This window comes from Panulirus ornatus, chromosome 52 (assembly GCF_036320965.1).
Source record: "Panulirus ornatus isolate Po-2019 chromosome 52, ASM3632096v1, whole genome shotgun sequence".
Lineage (NCBI taxonomy): Eukaryota > Metazoa > Arthropoda > Malacostraca > Decapoda > Palinuridae > Panulirus > Panulirus ornatus.
Window position 1 is genome coordinate 3,798,278 of NC_092275.1, and position 14,505 is coordinate 3,812,782.

The 14,505-nt window shown below is 40.8% G+C and overlaps 1 protein-coding gene across 1 annotated transcript in view; it reads right to left on the bottom strand.

Moving 5' to 3' along the window:
• Positions 1–14,505, bottom strand: part of LOC139764960 (intermembrane lipid transfer protein VPS13A-like) — a 1,504,808-nt gene that overhangs the window by 1,304,661 nt on the left and 185,642 nt on the right. The window contains 1 exon segment of the mRNA XM_071692018.1: positions 4,521–4,662. Within this exon segment, the coding sequence (XP_071548119.1) occupies positions 4,521–4,662 (142 nt within the window).

A 14,505-nucleotide genomic window follows, 5' to 3' on the forward strand; every position in this document is an offset into this window, starting at 1 on the left:
TACTAACAGGGTTGTACTTTGGTGGATAGGGAATTGGTTGGCTGACCATAAACAAAGAGTATAAGTGGTCAAGCTTCAGTGGTTAAATGTAATTTGTGGGGTGCCACAAGGATCAGTCTTGGGACCAGTTCTCTTTCTTGGATACGTATCTATATAAATCTACCAAACTATATCTCTGATGCCTGTTCCCTAATGGAACTCCCTCAAGGGGCTGGTCTTGAACTCCAGTGCTAAACTCCAGTGCTACTTCTTTCCCTTTAGTGCCTCACCGTAGACAAGTGAATGGCAGAAGGCAACTCTAACACAGTGTTTACAGAGGCTCTCCTACTGACTATTTCTACCTAATGCTCCTTCCTAATGTTCCTTTCAACTACTTCCACCTAATACTTCTACCTACTAATCCTTCTCAAATGTTCCTACCTACTACTACTATCTACTGCTCTTACCATTTTGCCAAAAGGCAGGACCAGCACATAGTGCTCACCACAGGAAAATCTAGAGTTACAAAGAAAAAGCTGTGTGAGTTAAGCATTGTCAAGTGTCATGTATGACAAGGAGAGGACAGAATACCAGTAGTCCATGTGTGGGTTAGGCAGAAAGAAAAGATAGCTAACTGGGTCAGAGGAGTGTAAATTGACAAATACTGAAGTGCTGGCTCACTATGCAGTTGCCACTAACACTCCCAACACTCAGGCATGTTGTACTAGTCACTGGCTGGCTACTAATTACTACCTGCCAGTACTGATAATGGGATGCATTGTAAAATATCAAAATTCACAAATGATTCTAAGCTGGGAGATAAAGCTACAAATGATCCTGAATGTCTGTGGCTTCAAACTGGCATAGGCAATCCGATGGACTGGGCTCATAGGTGGGAAATGAATTCTAATATTTCTAAGAGCACAGGTTTACATACTGGCACTAGAAACAAAAAAGTAGGCTATAATCAAAATTCTGTTGATCTGCAAAGGTTAAATGAGGGAAAAGGTTTGAGTGTAGTAATCTTTGGTGAACTAAAACCAAATAAGCAGTGCACAGAAGCAGTGAAAAGGGTAAAAACACAAAAAAATTGGATTCACAGATAGGTCCCTTGAATTTATGTCTAGGGATATCATTCTTCCTCTTTACAGTTCATTGCATCATCCTCATCTTCGAATGTTGTGTTCAGTTTTAGTTTACCTAAAAAAAAGGCAAGGACAGAATGGAAAGAGCGCAGTGTTAAGCTACCAAGATGATTCCTTGATTCACAAACTAATCCTATGACTTCCAACAAAATTACCTGAATCTATGTAGCTTAGAAAAGTGAAGGTTATGACTTGATATAACAAGCTACTTAAAACTTGGTTCATCAAATTTCATTTGAAGTAGTAGATATGAACTCATAGGCAAATGTTTTCCCTTCAGTGAAGTAAAGTACTTTTTCCTCAGCACGATTGTTAACAAATGGAATGGTTTACCCATTAGAGTTGTGGAAAGTACTATAGAAACATCTAATAAACTTGATAAATATTTCTCTTCAAGTCCATGAATTATATTATTTATGCCTCCTTATTCACAATGACAGTTTGCAGGATATTACCTTTAAATCATCTATATGCCTTCTAACTTTTACCACAGTAATCTGAGAGTTTCTGATAACTAACATTATCACAAACAGCTGCAAAAAGACCCAGTGGTCTGTATGTACATAAATTTCTTTTGTAATGGCTTGATGGATCCTGAGAAAGTTCCATAAATGTGACCTTTCCTACAAATATGAAAGACTCTGGTCCTATCATGGTTACACTATTGCTCCTAGTTGTGGAACTCAAAAAAAGAGGAATATACAGCCACTATAAAAGCCCTAATAAAACTTCTTCCAGGGGATACTGGGGAATGTAACCAGGAGTGGCTAAGGCTTCTCGGACTCTGATTATGAAGATAAAGAGAGAAGTACATAGTCTTTATTTATTTATTTATTCTATTTATTTACTTTGTCGTTGTCTCCTGCGTTAGCGAGGTAGCGCAAGGAAACAGACAAAAGAATAGCCCAACCCACCCACATACACATGTATATACACACACGTCCACACACGCAAATATACATACCTATACATCTCAAGGTATACATATATATACACACACAGACATATACATATATACACATGTACATAATCCATACTGTCTGCTTTATTCATTCCCATCGCCACCTCGCCACACATGAAATAACAACCCCCTCCCCTCTCATGTGCTCGAGGTAGCGCTAGGAAAAGACAACAAAGGCCACATTCATTCACACTCAGTCTCTAGCTGTCATGTAATAATTTGCCAAAACATAGCTCCCTTTCCATATCCAGGCCCCACACAACTTTCCATGGTTTACCCCAGACGCTTCACATGCCCTGGTTCAATCCACTGACAGCACGTCGACCCCGGAATACCAAATTGTTCCAATTCACTCTATTCCTTGCACGCCTTTCACCCTCCTGCATGTTCAGGCCCTGATCACTCAAAATCTTTTTCACTCCATCTTTCCACCTCCAATTTGGTCTCCCACTCCTTGTTTCGTCCACCTCTGACACATATATCCTCTTTGTCAGTCTTTCCTCACTCATTCTCTCCATGTGACCAAAACATTTCAAAACACCCTCTTCTGCTCTCTCAACCACACTCTTTTTATTACCACACATCTCTCTTACCCTATCATTACTTACTCGATCAAACCACCTCACACCACATATTGTCCTATAACATCTCATTTCCAGCACATTCACCCTCCTCCACACAACTCTATCTATAGCCCACGCCTCGCAACCATATAACTATTCCTTCAAACATACCCATTTTTGCTTTCTGAGATAATGTTCTTGACTTCCACACATTCTTCAAGGCTCCCACAACTTTCGCTCCCTCCCCCACCCTATGATTTACTTCCGCTTCCATGGTTCCATCCGCTGCCAAATCCACTCCCAGATATCTAAAAACACTTCACTTCCTCCAGTTTTTCTCCATTCAAACTTACCTCCCAACTGACTTGTCCCTCAACCCTACTGTACCTAATAGCCTTGCTCTTATTCACATTCACTCTCAGCTTTCTTCTTTCACACACTTTACCAAACTCAGTCACCAGCTTCTGTAGTTTCTCACACGAATCAGCTAACAGTGCTGTATCATCAGCGAACAACAACTGACTCACTTCAAAAGCTCTCTCATCCACAACAGACTACATACTTGCCCCTCTTTCCAAATCTCTTGCATTCACCTCCCTAACAACCCCATCCATAAACAAATTAAACAACCACGGAGACATCACACACACCTGCCGCAAACCTACATTTACTGAGAACCAATCACTTTCCTCTCTTCCTACACGTACAAATGCCTTACATCCTCAATAAAAACTTTTCAATGCTCTAACAACTTGCCTCCTACACCATATATTCTTAATAACTTCCACAGAGCATCTCTATGAACTCTAACATATGCCTTCTCTAGATCCATACACGCTACATACAAATCCATTTGCTTTTCTAAGTATTTCTCACATACATTCTTCAAAGCAAACACCTGATCCACACATCCTCTACTACTTCTGAAACCACACTGCTCTTCCCCAATCTGATGCTCTGTACATGCCTTCACCCTCTCAGTCAATACCCTCCCATCTAATTTCCCAGGAATACTCAACAAACTTATACCTCTGTAATTTGAGCACTCACTTTTATCCCCTTTGCCTTTGTACAATGGCACTATGCAAGCATTACGGCAATCCTCAGGCACCTCATCATGAGTCATAAATACATTAAATTCCACTGCAATACCAGCCAAACCCGCTGCCTTGCCGGCTTTCATCTTACGCAAAGCTTTTACTACCTTTTCTCTGTTTACCAAATCATTTTCCTGAACCCTCTCACTCTGCACACCACCTCGACCAAAACACCCTATATCTGCCACTCTATCATCAAACACATTCAACAAACCTTCAAAATACTCACTCCATCTCCTTCTCACATCACCACTACTTGTTATCACCTCCCTTTAGCCCCTTTCACTGAAGTTCCCATTTGTTCCCTTTTCTTACGGACTTTATTTACCTCCTTCCAAAACATCTTTTTATTCTCCCTAGAATCTAATGATACTCTCTCTCCCCAACTCTCATTTGCCCTCTTTTTCACCTCTTGCACCTTTCTCTTGACCTCCTGCCTCTTTTTTTTATATGTCTCCCAGTCATTTGCATTACTTCCCTGCAAAAATCATCCAAATGCCTCTCTCTTCTCTTTCACTAATAACCTTTCTTCTTCATCCCACCACTCACTACCCTTTCTATTTGTAAAAGATACTTGAGAACCTAGCAATGTGCATGACTCCCACAAAGCAAGAGAATACTGGTCTAAAGCAGCCTAAACAGCAGCCAAAACCTACAGGTCCTTGATTTGCTATTAAGAACAGAAAGGCAAAATGAGTCTATCAATGAATATTTGGGTAAACATGTGAAAAAGACACCAACAATACACTAATACTTTCAAATGCAGAAAACTTACTGGTTTGTTGTATCAGCTGATAAACTCTGTAGGCACAGTCCAATAACCAGTGGTGAAGGGCAAGAATGAGTGTCTTCATATCGAATGTGGACATTGTTGATATGAAGCTCTAAGTTATTCCATATTCTATTATACAATAAACCTGAAATTGATAACAAGAACAAATAAGCTTTTACGACAACAAAACTTTTTATCTTGTCCATAAACACAGATTTTCAAATACAAGTGCCTTATGCCATGGCCACATAAACCTTACTTCTTCAGTAATCAGTTTTCTCTCCCCAGTACCCCAAAGGCAAATATATCTTATCAAAGCACTTCCAATTTTCTTAGAACTTGTTTGTTCATAACAAAGTAATAATAGAAGTTACTGGTTTCTAAAATTTATCTAAGTAATTATAGAAGCTATTTTTTTTTTTTTTTTTTTTTAAACTATTCGCCATTTCCCGCGTTAACGAGGTAGCGTTAAGAACAGAGGACTGGGCCTTTTTTGGAATATCCTCACCTGGCCCCCTCTGTTCCTTCTTTTGGAAAATTAAAAAAAAAACGAGAGGGGAGGATTTCCAGCCCCCCGCTCCCTCCCCTTTTAGTCGCCTTCTACGACACGCAGGGAATACGTGGGAAGTATTCTTAATCCCCTATCCCCAGGGAAGCTAATGCCTTTTAAAATAAACTTACGGGTTCACAGCCTTGGATTTCTGCTGAGCTACTTTACCTATCATTTTGATAAACATTCAACTTGAATACTTTATGGCAGACATATAAACCATTTCAAGGATAATTAAAAAAAATCAATTCTTATTAATATTTTTGAGAAAAAAATTCATTTTACTGGGTAAACGCAATAACACTCTTAATGTCACAAATCCAGCAATCCAAAATCTAGCACTCCCAAGAATACTGGTACTCAATGAAATCCCCTGTACTTCAATACCACATAATTACCTTTCAATACCTTAGTCTACATCAGAGAAAAGCTAATAAAAAAACCTAATTACATGTAGAAAATGGCATATGAAGGATTGCTTAAGAAATCATCAAAGCCTTGTGCACTTTCCAGTACATAAACTCCTACCCTTTCATTAAACCCCTTGCTTGATGCTTCTGAGCTTGAGCTGAATCATGATGCCTCCTGACTTTCTGAAGCATCAACCTTAACACAGCAGGATAATGACATTCAGTCACCTTCAATCTCAATTATGCCAGAAACCTTCACTCAGAACACCTTAACTTGGTATACACCTACTGCTGTCTTAGTCTACAGGTACATTTTGGGATGATTACAAACATTTAAAACTTAATGAAACTTGTGTACTAAGAAAAGGTGTTATCAGATTCTGCCTGCAAGAGAAGTCATCTTTGGCAAGGATGTATCATCGCCAATGAATGGAAAGGAATACAGTCTTGTTGAGGAGATTCTTACCCTGAAAAAGCCAATTACTCCCCTACTCCTGTGTGGAGCATAGCAATGAAGCTGAAGGAACCTCATAAAAGAGGTCCTGGGGTTGCATTTTAATGGTAATGAGATAAAAACTCTACAGTTTAAATCATAATTCATTCAGGTACCCTTGGTAATATCAATAACCGAAATACAAAAACTTCTGAAATCTGACAACTGTTCAGAAGCTAGGTTACTTGATTAGAGACAGTACAGCATACCTTTTCCTGGAAGGAATAACTTTTTCCAAAAAAATATGACATAGGGATTTTAAACAGCTTTTAATACTATATCACAATGCAAGATATGTCAGTGTTCTTTTTGGGAGTTGCCAGATCTCCAAGCTCATGGGCATATACAAAGTTAAATGGCAAGGGGCTGAGTACCTTATGCAGCCCCTGATTAGGAACATCCTGTGCTAATTACTCTAAAATTGATGAAAACTAACCTTTACAGAGAATGGTAAAGCTGTACATTCAATGTTGTAATACGAATGATTTACCTTTCATTTAAGTGTTACTTTGTGCTGGTAAATTTCATTGGGAAAAAATATCATGTTTTCAGTGCATGAATAAAAAGAGAATAATAACACTATGATTATGGCTTAAACCAGTGGTTCTGGAATCCAGGGTCATGACTCAAATTAGTGTCACTAAAATGTTCCAGAGGGTTGCAGTAAAAATTATGAATTATTACTCAGACTCGGGCATCTGAATGTGTGTGGATGTAACCAAGATGAGAAGAAAGGACAGATAGGTAGTGTGTTTGAGCAAAGAAAAATGGTTATTCTTGCTCTGGACAAAAAGCTCAAGGGTAAAGAAGTTTGGTTTGGAAATGTCTTGGGAGTAAGCAGGAGTTGTGGGAGTGTGACAGAGTGTAAGAAAGTAAATTCTTGATTGATGTAGGTAAAATTGAAAGTGGATGGTGAGAAATGGGTGATTAATGGTGCTTATGCACTTGGCCATGAGAACAAAGATCATGAGACCAAGAGTTTTGGGAGCAGCTGAGTGAGTGTGTCAACAATTTTGATACACAAAACCAAGTATTATTGATGGGTGCTTTAAATGCAAAGGTAAGTAACTGGCAGTTGAGGGTATAACTGGGGAGCATGGGGTATTCAATATTATGAATGAAAATGGTGAAGAGCTTTTGGAGTTGTGTGCTAAAAAAGACTGGTGATTGGGACTACCTGGTTTTAAAAGAGAGATATACACAACTATACTTATGTGTGTAGGAGATTTGTTCAACAGGCATTATTTGATTCATATCAATTAATAGGCATGTAAAGATGAGACTTTTGGGTGTAAATGTGCACATAGGGGCATCTGGTGGGATGGATGTATGATCACTATCTAGTGGAGATGAGGGTGAAGATTTGTAAAGGCTTTCGAAAAAGGGGAAACAATGTCAGGGTGAAAAGGGGGCAAGAGTAAGAGAGCCTGGAAAAGAGACTTGTGTGAAGAAATACCAAAATACTGAGAGTATAATGACAAAAGGTGAGAGTGAATGGAGCAAGGGAAGGGGGTGAGGAATGGTAGGTATTTAGAGGAACAGCAATGGCATGTGCAAGAGATGCATGTGGCATGCAAATGTAGGAGATGGCCAGATTAGAAAGAGTAGTTGGTGGTGGAAATAAGAAATTGCTAGTGAAAGAGAAAAGAGGGGCAAATGATTTGGAGAGGTATAAGAGAAAGCGACAGGAAGTCATAAGGGAAGTGCAGGGGTTGAAAAAGAGGGCAAATGAGAGTCAAGGTAAGAGAGTATCATCAAACCTTAGGGAAAATAAAAAGACATTTTAGTAGTAGATAAATAATGTGTGAAAGACAAGAGAACAACATGGAACATTGGTGAAGCAGGCAAAGGGGAAAATGATAACAGATATTGATGAAGTAAGGAGGAGATGGAGTGAGTATTCTGAAGGACTGTTAAATGTGTTTAAAGACAGAGTGGCAGATACAGAATGTTTTGGTCGGGGTGGTATGCTAAGTGATAGAGTTATGGAGAGTGGTTTGGTGAGGAAAGAACAGATGGTGAAAGCCTTATATAACATGAAATACAACAAGGTGGCTAGAGTGGATCATATTGTAGTTGAATTTATTAAGAAAGGAAGTGACTGTAAGAAAGGAAGTGACTGTGTTGCTGATTGCTTGGTAAGGATATTCAATGTATGAATGGATCATGGTGAGGTGCCTGAGGATTGGTGGAATGCATACGTAGTCCAATTCTCTAAAGGCAAGAGGAGGATAAAGGTGAGTTTTCAAACTACAGAGGTATTAGTTTAAGTATACCTGGTACGTTGCATGGGAGGGTGTTGATTGAGGGGGTGAAGACAAGAACAGTGCATCAGTTTGGGGAGGAGCAGTTTGGTTTCAGATGTGATAGAGGAGGTGTGGATCAGGTCTTTGCTTTAAAAAACATTTGTGAGAAACACTTAGAAAAACAATTGGATTTGTATATGGTATTTAAGGATCTGGAAAAGGCACATGATGGGGTTGATACAGGTGCTGTGTGGAAGGTCTTAAGAATATATGGTATGGGAGGCAAGCTAATAGAACCAGTGAGAATTTTTTATCAAGTGTGTAAGGCATGTGTATGAGTAGGAAGAATGAATGGTTCTAAATTGGTCTGCAACAGGGGTGTGTGATGTCACTATAATAGATAAATTTGTTTCTTGATGCGGTGGTGAGGCAGGTAGATGCAAGAGTGGTGGTGAGAGGAATGGGTATGCAGTTCAGTTTGGGATGAGAGGGTTGGGAAGTGAATCAGTTGTTGTTTGCTGATGATATAGCACTGGTGGTAGATTTGAATGAAAAACTTGAGAAATTGGTGACTGAGTTAGGAAGAGTGTGTGAAAAAAGAAAGTTGAGAATGAATGTAAATAAAAGCAAAATTATGAAGTTCAGCAGGGTGGAGGGACAAGTTAGTTTGGATGTAAACTTGAATGGAGAAAAATTGGAGGAGGTGAAGGGCTTTACAGATCTAGAAGTGGATATGGCAGCATATGGAATCATGGAAGCGGAAGTGAGTGATGAGGTGGGGTGGGAGCAAAGGAGCATGGGTAGCACGAGAGAATGTTATGTGGGAGGGCAATGTTTAAAGGTACTGTAGTTCCAACAATATTATATTGTTGTGAGGCATGGGCTATAGTAGGGTTAAGTGCAGGAGGGTGGATGTGTTGGAAATGAAATCAATAAAGACAATATGCGGTGTGAGGTGGTTTGACTGAGTAAGAAAAGATATGAGACACGTTTGGTAATAAAAAGAATGTGGTTGACAGAGCAGAGGAGGGTGTGTTGAAATGGCTTGGACATATGGAGAGAATACGTGAGGAAAGGTTGACAGAGAATATGTGTCAAAAATGGAGGGAACAAAGAGAATGGGATGACCAATTTAGAGATGGAAGGATGGAACAAAAAATATTTTAAACAATTGGGGCCTGAATCACATGCAGGAGGGTGAAAGGCATGCATGGAATAAAGTGAACTGGAACAATTTGGTAAACTGGGGTCAACTTGCAGTCAATGGACTGAACCAGGGTATATGAAATGTCTGGGGTGAACAATGGAAAGGTCCAAGGGGCCTGGATGTGGTTAGGGAGCTGCGGTTTTGGTGTATTACAAAAAATGGCTCGAGTATGGATATGAGCTGATGTGGCCTTTCATTGTCTGTTCCCTGATGAAACTCTTCTGATGCAGGGGGCAACAATCAGGTACGGGGGAGAATAGAAATTATATGCTACTTCTTTCTTTTCTTTCTCGCATCTGTGCTGTTTCCTGTGGGGCGTGGAGGCATCGGAATGGATGACAACGAACGAAGCAGAACAAGGAAACAGATAAAAGAATGGCCCAACTCATCCACATACATATGTATACACACACAAGCCCACATAAGCACATATACATATCTATACATTTCAATGTATACATACATATACATACACAGACATATACATATATACACATGTACATATTCATACTTACTGCGCTCATCCATTCCCGTCGCCTTCCCACCATATTTGTTCACACTCAGTCTCATGCTGTCATGTGTAAAACACCGAAACCACAGCTCCCCTTCCACATCTAGGCCTTACAGAACTTTCCATGGTTTACCCCAGATGCTTCACATGCCCTGGTTCAATCCATTGACTGCACGTTGACCCCCAGTATACCACATCGTTCCAATTCACTCTTTTCCTTGCATGCCTTTCACCCTCCTGCATGTTCAGGCCCCGAATGCACAAAATCTTTTTCGTTCCATCTTTCCACCTCCAATTTGGTCTTCCACTTCTCCTTCTTTCCTCCACCTCTGACACATATATCCTCTTTGTCAATCTTTCCTCATTCATTCTCTCCATATGACCAAACGATTTCAATACACCCTCTTCTGCTCTCCCAACCACACTCTTTTTATTATCACACATCTCTCTTACCCTTTCATTACTTACTCGATCAAACCACCTCACACCACATATTTTCCTCAAACATCTCATTTCCAAGAAATCCACCCTCCTCCGCACAACCCTATCTATAGCCCACCCCATGCAACCATATAACATTGTTGGAACCACTATTCCTTCAAACATACCCATTTTTGCTCTCCAAGATAACGTTCTCGCCTTCCACACATTCTTCAACACTCCCAGAACCTTTGCCTCCTCCCCCACCCTGTGACTCACTTTCGCTTCCATTGTTCCATCTGCTGCCAAACCCACTCCCAGATATCTAAAACACTCCACTTCCTTCACTTTTTCTCCATTCAAACTTACCTCCCAACTGACTTGTCCCTCAACCCTACTGAACCTAATAAACTTGCTCTTATTCACATTCACTCTCAGCTTTCTTCTTTCACACACTTTACCAAACTCAGTCACCAGCTTCTGCAGTTTCACACATGAATCAGCCACCAGCACTGTATCATCAGTGTACAACAACTGACTCACTTCCCAAGCCCTCTCATTCACAACAGACTGCATACTTGCCCCTCTCTCCAAAACTCTTGCATTCACCTCCCTAACAACCCCATCCATAAACAAATTAAACAAACTTGGAGATATCACACAACCCTGCTGCAAACCAACATTCACTAGGAACCAATCACTTTCCTCTCTTCCTAGTCGTACACATGCCTTACATCCTCGATAAAAACTTTCCACTGCTTCTAAAAACTTGCCTCCCACGCCATATACTCTTAATTTCTTCCACAGAGCATCTCTATCAACTCTAACATATGCCTTCTCCACATCCAAAAATGCTACATACAAATAAATTTGCTTTTTTAAGTATTTATCGCATACATGCTTCAAAGCAAACACCTGATCCACACATCCTCCACCACTTCTGAAACCACACTGCTCTTCCCCAATTTGATGCTCTGTACATGCCTTCACCCTCAATCAATACCCTCCCATATAATTTCTTGGGAATATTCAACAAACGTATACCTCTGTAATTTGAACACTCACATTTATCCCCTTTGCCTTTGTACAGTGGCACTATGCATGCATTCTGCCAATCCTCAAGCACTTCACCATGAGCCATACATACATTGAATATCCTCACCAACCAGTCAACAATACAGTCACCCCCTTTTTTAATAAATTCCATAGCAATACCATCCAAACCCGCCATCCTGCCGGCTTTCATCTTCCAAAAAGCTTTCTCTTCTCTGTTTACCAAACCATTCTCCCTGACCCTCTCACTCTGCACACCATCTCGACCAAAACACCTTTTATCTGCCATTCTATCATCTAACACATTCAACAAACCTTCAAAATACTCACTCCATCTCCTTCTCACATCACCACTACTTGTTCTTACCTCCCCAACAGCCCCCTTCACCAATGTTCCCATTTGTTCTCCTGTCTTATGCACTTTATTTACCTCCTTCAAAACATCTTTTTATTCTCCCTAAAATTTAACGATACTCTCTCACCCCAACTCTCACTTGCCCTCTTTTTCGCCTCTTCCACCTTTCTCTTGAGCTCCTGCCTCTTTCTTTTATACATCTCCCACTCATTTGCACTATTTTCCTACAAAAATTGTTCAAATGCCTCTCTCTTCTCTTTCACTAACAATCTTACTTCTTCTTCCCACCACTCACTACCCTTTCTAATCAGCCCACCTCCCACCTTTCTCATGCCATAGGCATCTTTTGCGCAAGCCATCACTACTTCCCTAAATACATCCCATTCCTCCCCCACTCCCCTTACATCATTTGCTCTCACCTTTTTCCATTCTGCACTCAATCTCTCCAGGTACTTCCTCATACAAGTCTCCTCCTCAAGCTCACTTACTCTCACCACTCTCTTCACCCCTACATTCTCTCTTCTTCTCTGAAAACCTTTACAAATCTTCACCTTTGCCTCCACAAGATAATGATCAGACATCCCTCCAGTTGCCCCTCTCAGCACATTAACATCCAAAAGTCTCTCTTTCACACACCTATCAATTAACATGGAATCTAATAACGCTCTCTGACCATCTCTCCTACTTACATACGTATTTATTTTTATTTTGCTTTGTCGCTGTCTCCCACGTTTGCGAGGTAGCGCAAGGAAACAGACGAAAGAAATGGCCCAACCCACCCCCATGCACAATGTATACACACAAACGTCCACGCACGCAAATATACATACCTATACATCTCAATGTAAACATATATATACATACACAGACACATACATATATATCCATGCACACAATTCACACTGTCTGCCCCCATTCACTCCCATCGCCACCTCGCCACACATGGAATACCTTCCCCCTCCCCCCACATGTGTGCGAGGTAGCACTAGGAAAAGACAACAAAGGCCCCATTTGTTCACACTCAGTCTCTAGCTGCCACGCAATAATGCCCGAAACCACAGCTCCCTTTCCACATCCAGGCCCCACACAACTTTCCATGCCCTGATTCAATCCACTGACAGCACGTCAACCCCGGTATACCACATCGATCCAATTCACTCTATTCCTTGCCCTCCTTTCACCCTCCTGCATATTCAGGCCCTGATCACACAAAATCTTTTTCACTCCATCTTTCCACCTCCAATTTGGTCTCCCACTTCTCCTCGTTCCCTCCACCTCCAACACATATATCCTCTTGGTCAATCTTTCCTCACTCATTCTCTCCATGTGCCCAAACCATTTCAAAACACCCTCTTCTGCTCTCTCAACCACGCTCTTTTTATTTCCACACATCTCTCTTACACTTACATTACTTACTCGATCAAACGACCTCACACCACACACTGTCCTCAAACATCTCATTTCCAGCACATCCACCCTCCTGCGCACAACTCTATCCATAGCCCACACCTCGCAACCATACAACATTGTTGGAACCACTATTCCTTCAAACATACCCCTTTTTGCTTTCTGAGATAATGTTCTCGACTTCCACACATTCTTCAAGGCTCCCAGGATTTTCGCCCCCTCCCCAACCCTATGATTCACTTCCGCTTCCAAGGTTCCATCATCTGCCAGATCCACTCCCAGATATCTAAAACACTTTACTTCCTCCAGTTTTTCTCCATTCAAACTTACCTCCCAATTGACTTGACCCTCAACCCTACTGTACCTAATAACCTTGCTCTTTTTCACATTTACTCTTAACTTTCTTCTTTCACACACTTTACCAAACTCAGTCACCAGCTTCTGCAGTTTCTCACATGAATCAGCCACCAGCGCTGTATCATCAGCGAACAACCACTGACTCACTTCCCAAGCTCTCTCATCCACAACAGACTTCATACTTGCCCCTCTTTCCAAAACTCTTGCATTCACCTCCCTAACAACCCCATCCATAAACAAATTAAACAACCATGAAGACAACACACACCCTTGCCGCAAACCTACATTCACTGAGAACCACATACGTATACCTATAATTATACTTATACGTATACGTATACTTATGTATATCTCTCTTTTTATTCCAGGTATTCGCAATCACCAGTCCTCTCTCAGCAAACAAATCTACAAGCTCTTCACCATTTCTATTTACAACACTGAACACCCCAAGTGCACCAATTATTCCCTCAACTGCCACATTATTCAACGTTGCATTCAAATCACCCATCACTATAACCCGGTCTCGTGCATCAAAACTCCTAACACTCTCACTCAGTTGCTCCCATAACATTTGCCTCTCATAATCTTTCTTCTCATGTCTAGGTGCATAGGCACCAATAATCACCCATTTTTCTTCATCCACTTTCAGTTTTACCCATATCAATCTAGTTTACTTTCTTACACTCTAACACACTCCCATAACTCCTGCTTCAGGAGGAGTGCTACTCCTTCCCTTGCTCTTGTCCTCTCACCAACCCCTGACTTTACTCCCAAAACATTCTCAAACCACTCTTCCCCTTTACCCTTGAGCTTCATTTCAGTCAGAGCCAAAACATCCAGGTTCCTTTGCTCAAACATACTACCTATATCTCCTTTTTTCTCATCTTGGTTACATCCACACACTTTTAGACATCTCAATGTGAGCCTTCAAGGAGGATGAGCACTCCCAGCATGACTCCTTCTGTTTCCCCTTTTAGAA